At 47.1% G+C, this 21,659-nt stretch overlaps 1 protein-coding gene across 1 annotated transcript in view; it reads right to left on the bottom strand.

The window, feature by feature from the left end:
* Positions 1-14,826: 14,826 nt before the first annotated feature.
* LOC119957021 (mucin-2-like) overlaps positions 14,827-21,659 on the bottom strand; it is a 96,233-nt gene continuing 89,400 nt past the window's right edge. Inside the window, exon 14 of the mRNA XM_038784604.1 lies at positions 14,827-18,401. Coding sequence (XP_038640532.1) covers positions 14,827-18,401 — 3,575 coding nt within the window. The remainder of the gene's footprint in view (positions 18,402-21,659) is intronic.

Here is a 21,659-nt window from a genome sequence, read left to right as displayed (position 1 = left end):
TGTGTAGTTTGCTTTTCCCGCTCTCTCACTCAGCAAGTGCTCCTCTGGACTGCTGCCTCCGCCAAAACTCACCATCTTCTCTACATCTGCGCTCTCCCTTTATGACACATTCACCCCATCCATTTTCCTCTTTCACGTGAATCAATCTTTCACCGATCTCTGATGCTGCACTGTCAGAGGGAGATGTATAAACTAGGATTGAGCTCCATAATCCAGACTGACACTCTCTCCCCCCCCCCCCCCCAATGCCAGTACTGAGGGAGCGCTGCACTGTCGGAGGGAGATGTAGAAACTGTCGGATTGAGCTCCATAATCCAGGCTGACACTCCCCCTGGTATCAGTACTGAGGAAGCGCAGCATTGTACGGGGATTGAGTGCTGTTGGCCTTGAACCGTCTCACAAACTGCACTCCATATGCATCACCCCATGTCTGTATTTACATTGTATATTTATCGTATGTTCGATGTTTAATTTATGAGTGATTTGCCTGAACTGTGCGCAGATCAATACTTTGTACCTCGGTGCTCATGCCAATAAATCCAAGAGCCTCTACAATGCAGGATTGAGCTTCCGCCATTCGGCCCATCGAGTCTGCCCTACCTCCCATTTAGGTGCATTCACCTGACCTGTAACCCCACCTAACCTGTACATCCCTGGACAGTAAGGGGCAATTTCATCATGGCCAATCCACCTAACCTGCACACCTTTGATCTGTAGGAGGAAACCGGAGCACCCGGAGGAAACCCACGTGACACGGGGAGAACGCGCAGACTCCATAGTTACCCAAGGCCGGAATCAAACCCGGGAACCTAGCGCTGTGAGGCAGCAGTGCTAACCACTCGGCTATTAATCCTTTATAATGTACTCTGGAATTCCCCCACTGCCAATTTTCAGCTGACTGGTTTATAATTCCAGTTTTCTCTCTACCGCCCTCTTTAAATACTGTAGTAGGGTTACATTAGCTACCCTCCAATCTGTAGGAACTGTTCAAGTTTATAGAATCTAGTTTATGTCTAGGGCTGCTTCCTCAAATACTCTGGGATGTAGATCATCAGACCCTGGGGATTTATCGGCCTTCAATCCCATCAGTTTTCCCACACCATTTCCCTACTAATACTGATCTCCTTCAGTGTTTCCCTCACTGAACCTGTGGAGCTCAACATTTCTGGTACTGTTTGTGAATACAGGACCAAAGTATATTTCTTTGTTCCCCATGATAATTCCCCCATTTGACTACAAGGGACTTACATTTGTATTCAATCTTTCTCTTCACATACCTATGGAAGTTCTACAGTCAGTTATTTATGTTTCTCGCAAGCTGATCCCTATCCTTGGGTGTGTTTAATTGTTTACACAGATATATTGCAGATGGGAGCAGGAGGATGCCTTTTGGCCTCTTCAAGCCCGTTCCACCATTCATCACGATCCTGGCTGATCATCCAAACTCATTAGCTCATCCTGCTTTCTGCCTATAGCCTTTGATTCCATTCTCCCCAAGTGCTATATCCAGAGCCTCTTGAATATATTCAATGTTTTAGCATCAACTACTTCCTGTGGTAATGAATTCCATAGGCTCACCACTCTTTGGGTGAAGAAATGTCTCCTCATCTCTGTCCGAAATGGTTAACCCTGAATCCTCAGGCTGTGACTCCTGGTTCTGGACACACCCATCATTGGTAACATCTTCCCTGCATCTATCCTGTCTAGTCCTGTTAGAATTTTATAAGTCTCATTCACCCCCTTCATTCTTCTGAACTCCAGTGAGAACAATCCCAACCTAGTCAATCTCTCCTCATATGACAGTCCCGCCATCCCTGGAATCAGTCTGGTAAACCTTTGCTGCACTCCCTCAAGAGCAAGAACATCCTTCCTCAGAGAAGGAGACCAAAACTGCGCACAATACTCCAGGTGTGGCCTCACCAAGGCCGTGTATAATTGCAGCAACACATCCCCACTTCGATACTCGAAACCTCTCGCAATGAAAGCCAATATACCTCTTTACCGCCTGCTGCACCTGCATGCTTACCTTCAGCGAATGGTGCACGAGGACACCAGGATTCGCTGCATACTCCCCTCTCCCAATTTGCAAACCATTCAGGTAGTAATCTGCCTTCCTGGTTTTTGCTTCCAAAATGAATAACCTCACACTTATCCAAATTATACTGCACCTACCATTGGTTTTACCGCTTGCCCAACCTGTCCAGATCTTGCTGTTAGGATCCCTGCATCCTTGTTCACAATTCACCCCCCAACTAATTTGGTATCATCTGCAAACTTTGAGATGTTACATTTTGTTCCCTCATCCAAATCATTAATATATATTGTGAATAGCTGGGGTCCCAGCACCGATCCCTGTGGTACCCCACTGGTTACTGCCTGCCGATTTGAAAAGGATCCATTGATTCCTACTCTTTGTTTCCTCTCTGCCAACCAGTTTTCTATCCACCTCAATACATTTCCCCCAATCCCATGCGCTTTAATTTTGCACAATAATCTCTTATGCGGGACTTTGTCAAACGCCTTCTGAAAATCCTAATATACCACATCGACTGGCTCCCCCTTGTCAATTGTACTGGTTACATCTTCAAAGAATTCCAACAGATTTGTCAAGCATGATTTTCCCTTCATAAATCCACCCTGACCCTGACTCATCCCGCCACTGCTTTCTAAATGTTCCGCTATAAAGTTCTTGATAATGGATTCAAGCATTTTCCCCACTACTTAGGCTTACTGGTCTATAATTCCCTGCTTTCTCTCTACCTCCCTTTTTGAATATCGGAGTGACGTGAGCTACCCTCCAATCTGCAGGGACAGTTCCAGAGTCTACAGTATCCCATAAGATGACCACCAATGCGTCCACTATTTCCAGAGCCACCTCCTTAAGCACTCTGGGATGCAGATTCTCAGGCCTTGGGGATTTATTCACCTTCAATCCCATCAATTTTCCCAGCACCATTTCACTACTAATGTTGATCTCTCTCAGTTCTTCCCTCTCACTAAACCTTTCATTCTCCGACATTTCTGGGATCTGATTTGTGTCCTCTTCTTTTGTGAAGACTGAACAAAAGTATGTATTCAATTTCTCCGCCATTTCTTTGTCCCTTATTATGCATTCCTCTGTGTCTGTCTGTAGGGGGCCTACATTTCTCTTTACCAATCTCTTTCTCTTCACATTTCTATAGAAACTCTTTGTGTCTGTCTTTATGTTCCCTGCAAGCTTCCTTTTGGACAGTACTTTCCCCATCTTAATCAATCCCTTCGTCCTTCTTTTCTGAATTCTAAACTGCTCCCAATCCTCAGTCCGATTATTTTTCTTGGCCAATCTGTATGCCAATACTATTTCTAATTTCCTTTGTAAGCCATGGATTGGTCCTCTTACCCCTTTTGCTTTTCTGCCAGACAGGAATGAACAGTTGCTGTAGTTCCTCCGTGCATTCCTTGAATGTTTGCCACTGTCATCCCTTTGAGTAACTCTCCCCAATCTATCAAGGTCAACTCACGCCTCATATCCTCATAGTTCCCTTTATTAAGATTCAGCACCCTAGTCTCCGAATCAACTACTTCACTCCCCACTTGATAAAAATTCAAGCATGTTATGGTCACTCATCCCCAAGAAGTCTCGTACAGCCAGATTGGGAATGAATGACCGATTAGAGAATGTTAAATGCCACCCGGGCTTTTGATAGACTAAACATAACCCACCCAGAACCTCTGAATTGGGTTATAGCCTGTACCTCTCACACGGTTATCTTTTCTGCTGCATATAAACCATCCAGAGCCCTCAATTATATTGCACCCTGTAATTCATTCCAGGCTACATCTTATTATATTCACGGTGGTGCAGTGAGTTAACGCTGCAGCCTCATGGCGCAGAGGTCCCAGGTTCGATCCGGGCTCTGGGTCACTGTCCGTGTGGAGTTTGCACATTCTCCCCATGTCTGCGTGGGTTTCGCACCCACAACCCAAAGATGTGCAGGGAAGGTGGATTGGTCACTCAAAATTTCCCCATAATTGGAAAAAATGAATTGGGGACCCTAAATTTAGAAAACAAATGTCTAAATGAGCCCAAAATCCTTGATTAGCTTGCAGTCTGCCATTCACTCCCGGACAGGTGTAATTCCAAATACAACCCCCCCCCCCCCCCCCCCCCCCCCCCCGAGCTCCTGTAGAAGCAGTTTGAAGGCCTGTATGTTGAGTCAGCTTCCATGTGGGATTCTTCCCTGTCGCTCAACGTAGTACTGAGAGCAACAGACACAACTGAAATCTGAATAAAATGACTTCTTTATTAATCCAAGCTTGGTTACCTGTACACAGAGGTTAGATCTGGATCTATCTACTTAACACTGATATTATTGTTCACGAGGGCCAGGATAGAAGAACCGGCATCCTCTTTACTCTATGGATTGTTTCAGAAAACCAGGATATCAAAAGTGACTTCCTTTTCGTTTCCAGATGATCTCGGAGGCCACTGATAAAAACTTGTGTTTACTAGTAATTTGCTGATCACACATCTCCTGTGTCTCAAATACATGGTCAAGTTAACTAGCCTAAATCCCAGCATACATTGCAGCCACTGCTTGTAGCCAGAGTTTGATTAGTTATTACTGCTATGTCCTGAAAATACATGTTTAATGGTTAATAATGATCACTCAGTACACTTCCTAGAATTAATCTTAATCCTTAATATAGTAATTTATGTAGAGCTACTATCGTGGCATCCTAGCTATTCAGTTTTAAGATGTCTCCTCGCTGCCCCCCCCCCCTCCCCCCCTTCAATCCCTCCTTTTGGCATTTGGCTAGCCCAAGAATAGGCTATTAATTAGACATACTGAACATGTTGGAATCTAGCTGAGGCGTGGAATGATCAACAGGTAAGAGCTGTAACTGTTCCTTTTTATCTTGGGGGGCAACTGTCTTTCTGCCATTCCCTAATGCGGCATCTGAAGCAAAAGAGTGTAATAAAAAAGACAAACAATATGAACAGCTCCAAAATTACAACAATATGTGATATAATGGGTATCAAGGGGGTGATCAATGGGGTGCATCTCCCCGTACGGCCATCAGTGGATTACAGACAGGAAGGCGAAGCACTCCATGAACGTCTGCCCCCGATTCCCGGGCAGTCTGCACGACACATTCATCTTGGTAAACTCTGTGATCCCCGGCATGTTCGACATGCACCCGCTGCAATGATACACATAGGCTACCAGGGATGTTGTCGAGAGGTGCTTGGGGGTCCTGAAGATGAGCTTCAGGTGCCTGAAACGTTCGTCTGGAATGCCTGGCTCGGAAGTCGCCCGCATTGTGGTGGTCTGCTGTGCACTTCACAATATAGCCCAGTGCTGGTTGAGGATGAGGAGGAAGGCCAGGCCTCATCAGACGAGGAAGATGATGGGGAGGGTGACAATGAGTGAGACATGGTGCCCGGGCAGGCATGGGAGGCCGCACAACGCTATTGCCAGGGCCAGTGCGCATGGGACGCATGCGTCACAAGATGCTTCACTGTCTAAGGGGGGAGGGGAGAGGCTGGCCAGGGGTACGGACACCACCTTCCCACACCCCCTCACCACCCACACCACCAAACCGCCGGGATGCGCAACCCCTCCATTATACATACCTGCGATGCTATGAGCTGGGGGCACTGGCTTGGCAGTGACAGTGGGTCTGGTCCATGGGATAGAGGATGATGACAGCCCGCTCTGCGATGAGCTCCGAGCTCCAAATTGAATGACAATGTCTGACTCTCCTTCCAGCCGTCTCGTTGGCTGCAACGTTTTGTGTGTGTGTGTGTGGGAGGGGAAGGGGGGGGGGGGGGGGGGGGGCGTGAACGCTTGTGGGCTGCTGCATCGTATGAACCTAATGTGCGGCAATCATGGACCCAGCGAATCCTGCGCTGTTTCGCTTCAAAACGGTTCTGTTTCATGTGACAAAGGTGCTGACCCCTTTGGAGTTGTTGAATCGTTGCACTGTTGGCCATTTTTGCCATCGTATAAGTCCACAGTTTTCACAATGCTGTCAGTACTTATTGTCAAAAACATAGAATCCAGCCCATAGTCTCCAAAACGGAGAATCCAGCCCCGACTAGGGGCTTTTCACAGTAACTTCATTTGAAGCCTACTCGTGACAATAAGTGATTTTCATTTTCATTTTTTCATTTCACGAAGCATGTTTGATTCGATGGGTAGCGGTTGAAGTGGATGTCTTTAGTTCGAGTATCTAATTGTATCTATTACAGCAAAGGGATTCAGACATAAAAAAGCTATACCAGAAAACTTATTCGGAAATGGAATTTGAATGTATGCCAGAATGTCATTACATTAAAAATAACGCATAGTTGAGAAAATGGAAACCTTTACACATTCGAGCTGCGAGAACTGGACAGACGTTAATATGGCGGGATTTCCGTCTGGTGATGGAGAGGATATTTTCGGGTAGCAAATGGTGTTTTCAGTCAGGGGTCATTCAGGGATGAGAAAGACTCAAGCAAAATAAAACAAAGACAGATTTATTGGCCTGGACTGCATAAGAATGCAGTCAAATTTCTCCCTACGGGTCACAAATGTCAGGTAATAAGGACAACGCCAGATGGTAATCAAGCTTCACCTTTAATACCCATTGCTGCATTCAATGAACTGTTAAAATCAAAGTTTCCTGGGCTTTATCAGATATTGTTCCCAACAAACAACACCCATGCAGCTCAATACGCTAACGACTAAACAGATACACACGGATATGCCTGATGTACTTAAACAAACAATAGATCTTGACAAAGTAAATTGTGAAAGGAAATCTCATAAACAATTGGCAGGGAGATGTCATCCAGAGGGAGGCGATGGTTACACTGAAGACAAAGCGAATCTGCAAAAGCAGATTTGTAGCAAAGCTATGATTCAGCATCAGATTTCACAGAAACTCCGGTATAGCATCTGCATGAGATGGAAGAGAAGTTAACCACCAAGTGGCAGAGCTACTCACGAGAAAGCAGGTTGTAATGAACCAAACTACAGGAACTGAAGAGCTCCAAAAACAATTGAATCTCTTTCATAATGGTGGCATAGGAAGTGATCATACTCTGATGTGGTTTATGGGCAGCACGGTAGCATTGTGGATAGCACAAATGCTTCACAGCTCCAGGGTCCCAGGTTCGATTCCGGCTTGGGTCACTGTCTGTGCGGAGTCTGCACATCCTCCCCGTGTGTGCGTGGGTTTCCTCCGGGTGCTCCGGTTTTCCTCCCACAGTCCAAAGATGTGCAGGGTTAGGTGGATTGGCCATGATAAATTGTCCTTAATGTCCAAAATTGCCCTTAGTGTTGGGTGGGGTTACTGGGTTATGGGGGTAGGGTGGAGGTGTTGACCTTGGGTAGGGTGCTCTTTCCAAGAGCCGGTGCAGACTCGATGGACCGAATGGCCTCCTTCTGCACTGTAAATTCTATGACATGAAGAACAGATTAAGGACTAAGGCTGACTCACCGTTTTACAGAGAACATCGTCCGTGATGGAATATATAACCAGGAGGCCGAAAAGCTGGTTCAAATGTAGCGACAATAGTGAAGAAAATTCTCAACATGAAATGACTGGTGTTTGATACACCAGCTGGTACCAATTATCTTGTCTGTCCTTAACAGATATCAAAAGACCAACACCATTGAGAAATGTGATGAACTGATGATATATTGCGCAATATCGCTCAAATCTTCTGTCGTATGATCAAATGGGAGAAAAACACTTTGCTTGGAACGCCTGACAACTGCACATAACCTGTACAATTAATGAGGTATTGTTGTGTAGAAGTTTGGAGACTGTCACCGAGACCAGTTTTAGGTCTGATAATTACAGGACTACTTGAACAGAACGAGTGCAAAAGAAAAGGAAATTGCTTATTCCCTTTCACGATGTTTGTGTGTCTAAAAATATGACATGTTACATTGCGTATAGAATGTAAACTGTGCAAACATAATGCTGGATACTCCATTTCGTCGACTAAGTGCTAACGCCGACATGGGGCAGTGGTGTTTTACGACAGGACAAATGGCCTATCAGCTTCATCAATTCAGCAACTGTAATGGGCTAGGACCATGGCCACATATTACGCAATCGGTTCCATGCAAAATGGTGCTGATTAACCGGGTCCCTAATTAGGGCGCATGAGGCTCACATGCTGCAATTTCACTTAAATGATCCATCGCCCCCCCCCCCCCCCCCCCCCACACACACACACACACAGACATACACCGTTCCAGCCAACAAGATGGCTGGAAAGAGAGAAGCGCCACATGTCAGAGACGCTGAGCTGGAGACCCTTTTGGATTCGGTTGTGGAGAGAAGGATGACCCTGTACACTGGCCCGGGAGGAGGGCCACCACACGCTACTGTTCACTGTGCCTAGGCGCAGGTGGCAGACACGGTGAGTGCCAGGCCTATCGTCGTGCAGACTAGCATGCAGTACAGGAAGAAATTATAGGACCTCCTCAGGAATGCTGGGGTGAGTAGGCAGTGCGGTGCCCCTAGCACTAACCCAGATCCCTCACACACCTTGCCCTTGCCCTTGCGGCCCTAATCCATGGGATGACCGAACCTTTACCCTGCCCCACATGCCAGTATACATGCCAGCCGCAATAGTGCAGGGTGCCCTGGGCACTAATGCCATCGTCTAACCAAACTCTGGCAGTGTCGTTTTTCGTTTTTGCAACACCCCCGTCTCTCCCCCACCCCCCTCCCCCGCCCCGGCCAGGAGAACACCGTGCACAACCACCGAGAGCTGGAGAAGACCGAAGGGGGACAAGCAGTCCTGCGGCCCCTCACTATGCCCGAGCAGAGGGCACTGGACGTGGTCGGCGGCCTGAAGGAAAGGGTGATCACCGAGGTGGAGGTCAGCACGGGACGAGCAAGTCAAACCCTGCGTCGTTGCAGATTTCCATGACACATGTGTGCATGTGCCCCCACACACTCCTTACCACCCTCATCCCTCACCCCCAATTCCTCTCCCCCTCACCCCACAGACCCACACCTCCGAACACCCTTCACTCCCAACCCCTCACCAGTTTCACCCTTTCCTCCTACAAACCCGCCCCAGCCCACGCCCTCTCGGTCTGCTATCGAGTCATAATGACGTCTTGTGTCTTACAGGACCTGCCAGAGAAGGAGATGGTCCATCCGGAGCCCAACACCCCAGCCTATGTCTGAGCCGGTGCCCGCCAGACGGCCGAGAACTAACTGGGAGAGCAGCCCGAACACCAGCCCTCTGCCGAGGCTCAGGCCACCCTCGAATTCGAGTCGGAGGAGGACACTGACTCTCTGTCACTGCTGTCTCCTACGCCCTCCATCATCCCAGAGGCTATCACCTCAGTTTGGCACATTAGTAAATATGTTCTTGGGACACTATATGGTACATGCCACACATCGCATCAGGCACAGAAGGCAGAGGTAGGAGCAGCCGGGGTGCCTGACAGTCTGAGGGCAGCACGGCCCCAGGAACCAGCTGCCCTGCAGAGGGTTCCTGGGCTCCTAGAACATCCAGTCACTGTCACAGTGCAGGTGCTGTCAGAGACCCAGTGGCAAAAAGAGGGGTGAAGGCAGGCATCCAGCACCTACAGGCGCAGCTGCAGGAGTCTATCAACATGCACCAGCAGGGTGTGGATCCGGTGATGTGGGCCGCCCACATGGGTATCATTCACGGTGGAGGCAATGGGGGCTGTGGTGTCAGATATGGGTCCAGCCTAATCCAGTCCCAGAGGGAGGTGGGCCAGTCATTGAATGCAGTCAGTCCCTCAGAATGGCACAGTTGCAGTGTGATGTTGCACCATCCTAGACCGAGATGCAGGGCCGGCTCAAGGCACCGGCAACTCGGGCAGTTGCCCGGGGCGCCATGTGCTAGGGGGCGCCAGAGACTCGGGTCCCACGCATGCGCAGTTGGGCCGATGCCAACCAGTGCATGCGCAGTGGCCGCACTCCCCCAGGGCGGCCCCCGCCCCGCCCCCCCTCGGGTCCGCCCCCCCCCCTCGGGTCCGCTCCCCCCCTCGGGTCCGCTCCCCCCCCCTCGGGTCCGCTCCCCCCCCCCTCGGGTCCCCCCCCGCCCCCCCTCGGGTCCCCCCCGGGTCCGCCCCCTCGGCCCCGCCCCCCCCTCTCGACCCCCCCCCGCTCGGCCCCGCCCCCCCCAAGGGCGCCGAAGTTCAACTTGCCCGGGGCGCCAGCAACCCTAGGGCCGGCGCTGCAGAGATGGTCCACTCCTTGTGCACCATGACCGCGATCGTACAGAGATTGTGCCTTGTCGCAGGTCAGGAGTCACAGCTCGCCGTCTCCAATCCTGCTGTACAGTTTTGTGAATGACCTAGGCATGGTGGTAGGTTTCTGTTACCGGAAATGTAGAGTTAGGTTGGCATGAGTGCAGGGCACAATTAAGTTATGGGGCCAGGGAACAAACTATAATTTTCTCCACAATAAACATCTGTGAACACGTTTGAACCCTGCCTTGGTGCTCTGTCTAATGGGTGTGGGGTGCACTGGAATGTTCTGGGCCGGAGGAATGCAGTGGGGGACTAGTGCAGGACCAGTGGGTGGACGTCAGCCCAGCCCTCCCACCCTCCCCCCTCCACCCCGACAATTCCCAGCAACCCCACCCCACGGATAATAATAATCTTTATTGTCACAAGTAGGCTTAAATTAACACTGCAGTGAAGTTACTGTGAAAAGCCCCTCGCCGCCACATTCCATCGCCTGTTCAGATAGATACTTTCCTTCAGTATTCACTAGAGAGAGGGACCTTGTTGCCCATGAGAACAGCATGAACCAGGTTAATAGCTCGAACAGGTTGATATTAAGAAGAAGGATGTGCTGGAAATTTTGAAAAGCATCAGGATAGATAAGTGGGCCTGGGCCTGATGGGATATCGCCAAGGTTACTGTGGGAAGGGAGGGAGGAGATTGCTGCGCCATTGGCGATGATCTTTGCCTCCTCACTCTCCACTGGAGTAGTACCGGATGATTGGATGTTGTTCTCCTTACTTGAGAAAGGGAATAGGGAAATCCCTGGGAATTACAGAATTTTATCGTAAGCAAAATATTAGAAAGGATTCTCAGAGATAGGAATTATGATTATTTGGAAAAACATAGTTTGATTAAAGATAGTCAGCATGGCTTTGTGAGAGGCAGGTCATGCCTCACAAGCCTCATTGAATTCTTTGAGGACGTGATGAGACATATTGGGCAGTGGATGTAGTGGATATGGATTTCAGTAAGGCATCTGATAAGGTTCCCCATGGTAGGCTCATTTAGGAAGTTTGGGGGCATGGGATACAGGGAAATTTGGCTTTCTGCATACAGAATTGCCTTTCCGAAAGAAGACAGCGAGTGGTAGTGGATGGAAAGTATTCCGCCTGGAGGTCGGTGACCAGTGGTGTCCCGCAAGGATCGGTTCTGGGACCTCGACTCTTCGTGGTTTTTATAAATGACTTGGATGAGGAAGTGGAAAGGTGGCTTAGTAAGTTTGCCGATGACACGAAGGTTGGGGAGTTGTAGATAGTGTTGAGGATTGTTACAACAGGACATTGGCAGGATGCAGAGCTGGACTGAGAAGTGGCAGATGGAGTTCAACCTTGATAAATGTGAAGTGTTTCATTTTGGAAGGTCAAATTTGAATGCTGAATACAGGGTTAAAGGCAGGATTCTTGGAAGTGTGGAGGAACAGAAGGACCTTGGGGTCCACGTACTTAGAACCCTCAAAGGTGCCACCCAGGTTGATAGGGTTGTTAAGAAGTCATATAGTGTGTTGGCTTTCATTAACAGGATTATTGAGTTTAAGAGCCGCGAGGTTTTGCTGCAGCTTCATAAAACTCTAGTTAGACCATACTTGGAATATTGTGTCCAGTTATGGTCGCCTCATTATAGGAAGGATGTGGATGTTTTGGAGGGGGTACAGAGGAGATTTACCAGGATGCTGCCTGGACGGGAGGCATGTCTTGTGAAGAAAGATTGAGGGAAATGGGGCTTTTCTCACTGGAGCAAAGAAGGCAGAATGGTGACTGGATAGAGGTGTACAAGCTAATGAGAGGCATGGATAGTGGCTAGCCAGAGACTTTTCCCCAGGGTGGAAATGGCTGCCACGAGGGGACATAGTTTTAAGGTGATTGAAGGAAGGTACAGGGGAGATGTCAGAGGTAGGTTCTCCACACAGAGAGTGGTGGGTGTGTGAAATGCACTGCCAGCAGAGGTGGTGGAGTCAAAATCATTAGGGACATTTAAGCGACTCTCAGACAGGCACATGGACAGCAATAAATTAAATGGATGGAGGTTAAGTTGATTTTAGATGAGGATAAATGGTCGGCACAATATTGTGGGCTGAAGGGCCTATACTTTGCTGTACTGTTCTATGTTCAATGTTCTACTGTCATACGATGTGCATACTGGAACTCATCACAGAGATGGTTGTCATCATCCTCCATCCCGTGGATCAGGCCCACTATTACCGCCAACTCAGGTCACCCAGCACGTCGCGCCGCAGGTATGTGTCATGGAGGGGTGTGAACGCGGAAGGTTTGCTGGTGTGGGAGGTGAGGGAGTGTGAATCTGTCTGTGTAAGCGACATGAGTGCGCAATGGTTATTCCGAGTGATGTGCAATCTGACCTATTCTGCTAATGTGAAGAAACTGCATTGAACGTGTTAGCTGAAGTAAGAGTTTAAACATAGTTTAAGTTTGTCTTGTTTTAATAATGATTGTTTATAAATAAGCAAGCCCTATTTCTTTCATTATCACTCCGAGAACGAATCGATCTCTCCGCAACATTTAACAACTTCTAACACATTCAAACCTTAAAAAGTCATTGCATCAGTGCAGCTTCTTCACCACTGTTGACAGCTGATCATGCGTTGGTAACCAATGATACAGCGATACATGAAGCAATATGGGTGAAAATGAAGAAGGGTTTGGTAGAATCACCATGCATTCTCACCAGTACAGATTCAGACCAGTGGGCACAATGTGTCAGCACCGACACTGAGGAAGAGCAGTAACCTCGCCCCACTCCCCCGCTGTATCCCCGAAACGCCACTTAACCTTTGGATTATAAGGGGCAATTTAGCATGGCCAATCCACATCTGCCGCGTATATGTGGACTGAGGGAGTAACATGAGCACTTGGAGAAATCGCACGCACACATGGGGAAAATGTGGGTACTTCTCACAGGCCCAAGGTTAGAATCGAACCCGAGGCGATGGGTCTTTGAGCCATCAATGCCATCCACTGCATGAACATGCCGCCGAAAAGGAAGAAGAGACGATTGTTGATAAGTTGCAGCATCCCTGCAAGAGAGATGGAAGTCTTTCTTTCGTTTTTAAAAAAAGTTAGAGTACCCAATTATTTTCTTTCTAATAAAGGCAGCACGGTAGCATTGTGGATAGCACAATCGCTTCACAGCTCCAGGATCCCAGGTTCGATTCCGGCTTGGGTCACTGTCTGTGCGGAGTCTGCACATCCTCCCCGTGTGCATGTGGGTTTCCTCCGGGTGCTCCGGTTTCCTCCCACAGTCCAAAGATGTGCCGGTTAGGTGGATTGGCCATGATAAATTGCCCTTAGTGTCCAAAATTGCCCTTAGTGTTGGGTGGGGTTACTGGGTTATGGGGATAGGGTGGAGGTGTTGACCTTGGGTGGGGTGCTCTTTCCAAGAGCCGGTGCAGACTCGATGGGCCGAATGGCACTGTAAATTCTATAAGGGGCAATTTAGTGGGGCCAATCCACCTACCCTGCACATTTTTGGGTTGTAGGGGTGAAACCCACGCAAACACGGGGAGAATGTTCAAACTCCACTATGCCACAGTGCTGCCCTGAGATGGAAGGTTTTCCACGTAGCTCTCTATTGTTCATGCAGAACTGAAACTAAATCCGTTTTGATTACTGCGATAGCATCAGGCGTCACAGACTCTATGCCAGTGCAATACACACACATGAAGGCCTCGCTGGGTGAAGAAAAACACAACGTTCATGTCCCTGTTGCTTCGTTTATCAACCATCTTAAAGTGATGACTTTTGTATTGACATTTCCACCAGCAGGAACAGTTTCACTCTGAGTCTGTTCAGGCTACTTGCTATTTTGAAAAAAAGGTAAAATCTACGCTTAATCTGCTCTTATTCAAAAGGTTTGGGTGCAAGGTAGTGGTGTTTAGAGGGATATGGAGGGCGGCTGAAGTGAGGAATGTGATGTGGAATCCATGCATCAAGTGACCAGAATTGAAAAATGCGAAGTTTGCTTTGAACGTATTCAAATTTCGAAAGAAGTAAGTTTTGCTTTAACTGAACATTGCCAATGAAATTCAGTTGGCATTGACAGTGAATGCAGAACGCAAACAATGACTCAATTGGAGCTCAATATAAACCCCCGAGTAGTTGTTAGGTTTTAATGCTTTAATAACAACAGGGAAACTTGTGACGATACAATGTAGTTCTGGAACAGAGATGGTAAATGAAAAAAATAGGGCACTACTGTATGTGAATTCCAGGCAGCCGCTTATAGAAAAAAACATGCATGTGTTCTCCTTGATAAAGATCGTTCCTTTTCGAAGAAATGTCGACTTCCTGAGCTGTTTGTTGCTTCCTTTCTTGTTCCATTATCTCTCTCACATTGTTCTGCTCTGAACCCGAAAAACAAAAAGGATTCAGCGTGTTCCTATTACGCCGCCTTCCCTCCGACTACCGATAACTATTACTCATGTATATTTCAATGCGGCTGCCGAGCAAGCATATCTGTATTCAATTGGCCAACAGCCGGGTTACGGGGGTTGGAGTAGGGTGATCATTGCTCGGCACAACATCGAGGGCCGAAGGGCCTGTTCTATGTTCTATGTTCCAGCTGCAGTTGTGTTATTTACAGTTGGAGTTGTGTTAGTTACAGCTGCAGTTGTGTTATTTACAGCTGGAGTTGTGTTATTCACAGCTGGAGTTGTGTTAGTCACAGCTGGAGTTGTGTTAGTCACAGCTGGAGTTGTGTTAGTCACAGCTGGAGTTGTGTTAGTCACAGCTGGAGTTGTGTTAGTCACAGTTGGAGTTGTGTTAGTTACAGCTGGAGTTGTGTTAGTTACAGCTGGAGTTGTGTTAGTCACAGCTGCAGTTGTGTTAGTCACAGTTGGAGTTGTGTTAGTTACAGCTGGAGTTGTGTTAGTTACAGCTGGAGTTGTGTTAGTTACAGCTGCAGTTGTGTTATTTACAGCTGCAGTTGTGTTAGTTACAGCTGGAGTTGTGTTATTTACAGCTGCAGTTGTGTTAGACACAGCTGGAGTTGTGTTAGTCACAGCTGCAGTTGTGTTATTTACAGCTGCAGTTGTGTTTGTCACAGCTGGAGTTGTGTTAGACACAGCTGGAGTTGTGTTAGTCACAGCTGCAGTTGTGTTATTTACAGCTGGAGTTGTGTCATTCACAGCTGGAGTTGTGTTAGTCACAGTTGGAGTTGTGTTAGTCACAGCTGCAGTTGTGTTAGTCACAGCTGGGGAGGTTGTGTTTGTCACAGTTGGAGTTGTGTTATTCACAGCTGGAGTTGTTTTAGTCACAGCTGGAGTTGTGTTAGTCACAGCTGGGGAGGTTGTGTTAGTCACAGCTGGAGTTGTGTTAGTCACAGCTGGAGTTGTGTTAGTCACAGTTGGAGTTGTGTTAGTCACAGCTGGGGAGGTTGTGTTTGTCACAGTTGGAGTTGTGTTATTCACAGCTGGAGTTGTTTTAGTCACAGTTGGAGTTGTGTTAGTTACAGCTGGGGACATTGTGTTTGTCACAGTTGGAGTTGTGTTATTCACAGCTGGAGTTGTTTTAGTCACAGCTGGGGATGTTGTGTTAGTCACAGCTGGAGTTGTGTTAGTCACAGCTGGAGTTGTGTTAGTCACAGCTGGAGTTGTGTTAGTCACAGTTGGAGTTGTGTTATTCACATTTGGAGTTGTGTTAGTCACAGCTGGAGTTGTGTTCGTCGAAGCTGGAGTTGTGTTAGTCACAGCTGGAGTTGTGTTGGTCACATCTGGAGTTGTGTTAGTTACAGCTGGAGTTGTGTTAGTCACAGCTGGAGTTGTGTTAGTTACAGCTGGAGTTGTGTTAGTCACAGCTGGAGTTGTGTTAGTCACATCTGGAGTTGTGTTAGTCACAGTTGGAGTTGTGTTGGTCACATCTGGAGTTGTGTTAGTTACAGCTGGAGTTGTGTTAGTCACAGTTGGAGTTGTGTTGGTCACATCTGGAGTTGTGTTAGTTACAGCTGGAGTTGTGTTAGTCACAGCTGGAGTTGTGTTAGTCACAGCTGGAGTTGTGTTAGTCACAGCTGCAGTTGTGTTAGTTACAGCTGGAGTTGTGTTAGTCACAGCTGGAGTTGTGTTAGTCACATCTGGAGTTGTGTTAGTCACAGTTGGAGTTGTGTTGGTCACATCTGGAGTTGTGTTAGTTACAGCTGGAGTTGTGTTAGTCACAGTTGGAGTTGTGTTGGTCACATCTGGAGTTGTGTTAGTTACAGCTGGAGTTGTGTTAGTCACAGCTGGAGTTGTGTTAGTCACAGCTGGAGTTGTGTTAGTCACAGCTGCAGTTGTGTTAGTTACAGCTGGAGTTGTGTTAGTCACAGCTGGAGTTGTGTTAGTTACAGCTGGGGACGTTGTGTTTGTCACAGCTGGAGTTGTGTTCGTCACAGCTGGAGTTGTGTTAGTTACAGCTGGAGTTGTGTTAGTCACAGCTGCAGTTGTGTTAGTCACAGCTGGAGTTGTGTTAGTCACAGCTGGAGTTGTGTTAGTCACAGCTGGAGTTGTGTTGGTCACATCTGGAGTTGAGTTAGTTACAGCTGGAGTTGTGTTAGTTACAGCTGCAGTTGCGTTAGTCACAGCTGGAGTTGTGTTGGTCACATCTGGAGTTGTGTTCGTTACAGCTGGAGTTGTGTTCGTTACAGCTGCAGTTGTGTTAGTCACAGTTGGAGTTGTGTTAGTCACAGCTGGAGTTGTGTTATTGACAGCTGCAGTTGTGTTAGTCACAGTTGGAGTTGTGTTAGTCACAGCTGGAGTTGTGTTAGTCACAGCTGGAGTTGTGTTAGTCACAGTTGGAGTTGTGTTAGTTACAGCTGGAGTTGTGTTAGTTACAGCTGGAGTTGTGTTAGTCACAGCTGGAGTTGTGTTAGTCACAGTTGGAGTTGTGTTAGTTACAGCTGGAGTTGTGTTTGTCACAGCTGGAGTTGTGTTAGTCACAGCTGGAGTTGTGTTAGTCACAGTTGGAGTTGTGTTAGTTACAGCTGGAGTTGTGTTTGTCACAGCTGGAGTTGTGTTCGTTACAGCTGCAGTTGTGTTAGTCACAGTTGGAGTTGTGTTAGTCACAGCTGGAGTTGTGTTATTGACAGCTGCAGTTGTGTTAGTCACAGTTGGAGTTGTGTTAGTCACAGCTGGAGTTGTGTTATTGACAGCTGCAGTTGTGTTAGTCACAGTTGGAGTTGTGTTAGTCACAGCTGGAGTTGTGTTATTGACAGCTGCAGTTGTGTTAGTCACAGCTGGGGACGTTGTGTTTGTCACAGCTGGAGTTGTGTTATTGACAGCTGCAGTTGTGTTAGTCACAGCTGGGGACGTTGTGTTTGTCACAGCTGGAGTTGTGTTCGTCACAGCTGCAGTTGTGTTTGTCACAGTTGGAGTTGTGTTATTCACAGCTGGAGTTGTGTTAGTCACAGCTGGAGTTGTGTTTGTCACAGTTGGAGTTGTGTTAGTCACAGCTGGATTTGTGTTTGTTACAGCTGGAGTTGTGTTAGTCACAGCTGGAGTTGTGTTAGTTACAGCTGGTGTTGTGTTTGTCACAGTTGGAGTTGTGTTAGTCACAGCTGGATTTGTGTTTGTTACAGCTGGAGTTGTGTTAGTCACAGCTGGACTTGTGTTAGTCACAGCTGGAGTTGTATTAGTCACCGCTGGAGTTGTGTTCGTCACAGCTGGAGTTGTGTTAATCACAGCTGGAGTTGTGTTAGTCACAGCTGGTGACGTTGTGTTAGTCACAGTTGGAGTTGTGTTCGTCGAAGCTGGAGTTGTGTTCGTCACAGCTGGACTTGTGTTGGTCACACCTGGAGTTGAGTTAGTTACACCTGGAGTTGTGTTGGTCACAGCTGGTGTTGTGTTGGTCACAGCTGTTGACGTTGTGTTGGTCACAGCTGGGGTTGTGTTGGTCACATCTGGAGTTGAGTTAGGTACAGCTGGGGTTGTGTTGGTCACAGCTGGGGTTGTGTTGTTCACAGGTGGAGTTGTGTTGGTCACCGCTGGAGTTGTGTTGGTCACAACTGGAGTTGTGTTTGTCACAGCTGGAGTTGTGTTGGTCACAGTTGGAGTTGTGTTGGTCACAGCTGGGGTTGTTGTGTTCAGCGTCGTGTGAGGTGCAGCTGGAGTCGGCATACTTGCTGCCGGTGTCGACGCCATGATTGTGGGGTTGACTTCTAAATGGACACACAAACAAGACGCGATAAATGGAGATAAATAATTTTGTTCAGAATTTATTTATTTTCCTATCCCAGGCACAGGAATTGTTTTGAATATACCTTGAATACCGATCAATACCGACAGTATTTTACGTAGCATACACATTTATTTCTCATGACCCAGATCTTTCTCGAAATGGTCAGATTCAGTCATTTGGATTGAAGGATGTAAATGTCAGTCTGGGTCCCACACTTAAACCTATTTATTTTTCCCGCCCTGTAAAAATAATATTAGTGAGAAAACTCACTTGAGCAGTGCAACTCTTAATTTACAGTTTGGGATATGTATTATTGTTATGATTACAAATGCAAATTTGAATCCCTGGGTAAATTCAGTAATTCAAGGAAATAATGAGCGTGATGGAAACAAGCAACCTGGTTTTCCATGACTAATTAAAACGTTTCATGATTTATTTCTTCTGGAAAAATAAATCCTTCGAATTTAGTGATTTAGGGCTGTTTATTTTACACTGGGGAAATTTCCGGAACAAACTGATACAGAAATGATCGTGAAATTTCAAATCTACCACATCTACACACAAATGCTGGAAACATTATCTCGCATAGCAGACATGCATGCTTACATCAGGTAAATGCATTTATCACAGAAATCTATATGTTTTCAGGATTAATAAGTATACATTTTCGTTAACTACTTGCCAGATGCACTATTAAACTTTGGCAATCTCCCTGTAAACTATCCTCTGGGAAAACATGTTCATAATCCAATCATTGGGAGTTCTCCCAGTGAGCCAGAGAAGACACAGCCAGAGTGAGACACAGCGAAGAGTGAGTTTGGGAATTTGAAGCTAGGTGGTAATTGAATTCAATCGGTAAGACTGTTCCTTTTTCCATTTAGGAGTTTAAATTAATCTAGAATTGTGCAGTGAAGGTTAACAAGGGCTGCCCCACCCACTCAAATAACTGGTTGGCAGTTAAGTCTGGGGCAGCACGGTAGCATGGTGGTTAGCATAAATGCTTCACAGCTCCAGGGTCCCAGATTCGATTCCCGGCTGGGTCACTGTCTGTGCGGAGTCTGCACGTCCTCCCCGTGTGTGCGTGGGTTTCCTCCGGGTGCTCCGGTTTCCTCCCACAGTCCAAAGATGTGCAGGTTAGGTGGATTGGCCAGGCTAAATTGCCCTTAGTGTCCTAAAAAATAAGGTTAATGGGGGTTGTTGGGTTACTGGTATGGGTATATGTCGGCTTGAGTAGGGTGATCATTGCTCGGCACAACATTGAGGGCCGAAGGGCCTGTTCTGTGCTGTACTGTTCTAATTCGAGTTCTAAGTGTCTGTCACCTTAATCTACTTTGATGTAAAAGCACAGTGAAGAGTGAGTTTGGGAATTCGAAGCTGGGTGGGGAGGAGGTGCTTTTTACTCCTGGGAAGTGACTGGTAAGTAGTTTTTCTTTTCATTTGATATTTATTTATTTATTCTTTCGTTTGTTGGAATTATAGATGTGTAAGTTAACCTAAGGTTTAAGACATGGCAGGAGATCCCAGACCTGTGCCATGCTCCTCGTGTGCAATGTGGGAGCTCAGGGACACGTCCACTGTCCCTGGCTCCTTCACGTGCAAGAAGTGTGTTCAGTTGCAGCTCTTGTTAGACCGCTTGACGGCTCTGGAGCTGCGGATGGACTCACTTTGGAGCATCCGCGATGCTGAGGACATCGTGGATTGCACATTTAGCGAGTTGGTCACACCGCAGGTGAAGGTTACTGAGGAAGATAGAAAATGAGTGACCAAAAGACAGAGCAAGAGTAGGAAGGCAGTGCAGGTGTCCCCTGCGGCCATCTTCCTGCAAAACAGATATACCGCTTTGGATACTGTTGACGGGGATGGTTCACAAGAGGAAGGCAGCAGCAGCCAGGTTCATGGCACAGTGGCTGGCTCTGCTGTGCAGCAGGGCAGGAGGAAGGGTGGCAGGGCTATAGTGATAGGGGACTCAATCGTAAGGGAATAGACAGGCGGTTCTGCTGGCGCAAACGAGACTCCAGGATGGTATGTTGCCTCCCGGTTGCAAGGGTCAAGGATGTCTCAGAGCAGCTGCAGGACGTTCTGAGGGAATTGGTAAACAGCTAGCTGTCGTGGTGCACATTGGCACCAAAGATTTGTAATCATTTTGTCAACAAAAACGTGCAATGCGTGAATTCTTCACCATCACCATTACCTTTTTGCCCACTAACCGCTGTCAACTTCCATTCTAATGATCTATCGTGAGCGGAAGCTATAATATGGATGAGCAGAGATTGTGAAAACACAGGTTCCAAATGCCGCTATATTCTGGAACATCAAGGTTGTTTGGAATGTTGCTTGCATCAGATGATCACTCAAATAAAGTTTGAGAGACCGAATATGTAACAAACAATTTATTTTGAAAAAGATCTGAAAAACTAACTTTAACTGTCTTAGCCTGATCACAGGTAGGCAAAACGTCAGAGTAGGGATGAGGTGCTGAGAAAATGTGGCCGTGAGATTCTGGAGTTCAACAATGAGAGAGGTGATATATTTGAACCAAAATATATATTTGCATTGAAGATAGGAGCAGGAGGAGTCATGTTGGCCCTTTGATACAACTCCGCCATTCATCACGATCATGGATGGTCATCCAACTCAGTAGCCTAATCCTGCTTTCTCACACGATAACCTTTGGTCCAAATCGCCCCAAGTGCTCTATCTAACCGCCTGTCGAATATATTCAATGTTTTAACATCAACTACTTTCTGTGGTAATGAATTTACCAGGCTCACCACTTTTTGTCTGAATAAATATCCTCACGTTTGCCCGAAATGGTTTACCCAGAAATCTCAGACTGTGATTCATATGCTTCATATTCTGGAACATCAAGGTTGTTTGGAATGTCGCTTGATGATCATTCAAATAAAGTTTGAGAGACCGAATATGTAACAAACAATTTGCTTTTACATCAAAGTAGAGAGGTTTTATCTCACAATGAAAGCCATCATAACATTACCCTTCTTTACTCTCTGCTGTACCTGCTTGGTGCCTTCAGCGACTGATGCACACAGTCCCCTCTCCCAATTTGGAATCATTCAGGTACTAATCCGCCTTCCTGTTTTTGCTTTCAAAGTGAATAATCTCACCCTCATCCAAATTGTTCAGCACCTGCCACTGATTTTCCCTCTCGCCCAACCTGTCCAGATAATGGATAGGATCTCTGCATCCTCGTCACAGTTCACTCTCCCACCCAACTTTG

Source organism: Scyliorhinus canicula, chromosome 25 (assembly GCF_902713615.1).
Source record: "Scyliorhinus canicula chromosome 25, sScyCan1.1, whole genome shotgun sequence".
Lineage (NCBI taxonomy): Eukaryota > Metazoa > Chordata > Chondrichthyes > Carcharhiniformes > Scyliorhinidae > Scyliorhinus > Scyliorhinus canicula.
Note: the sequence above shows the minus strand (reverse complement) of the source record. Positions and strands in the feature narration are given on the sequence as shown.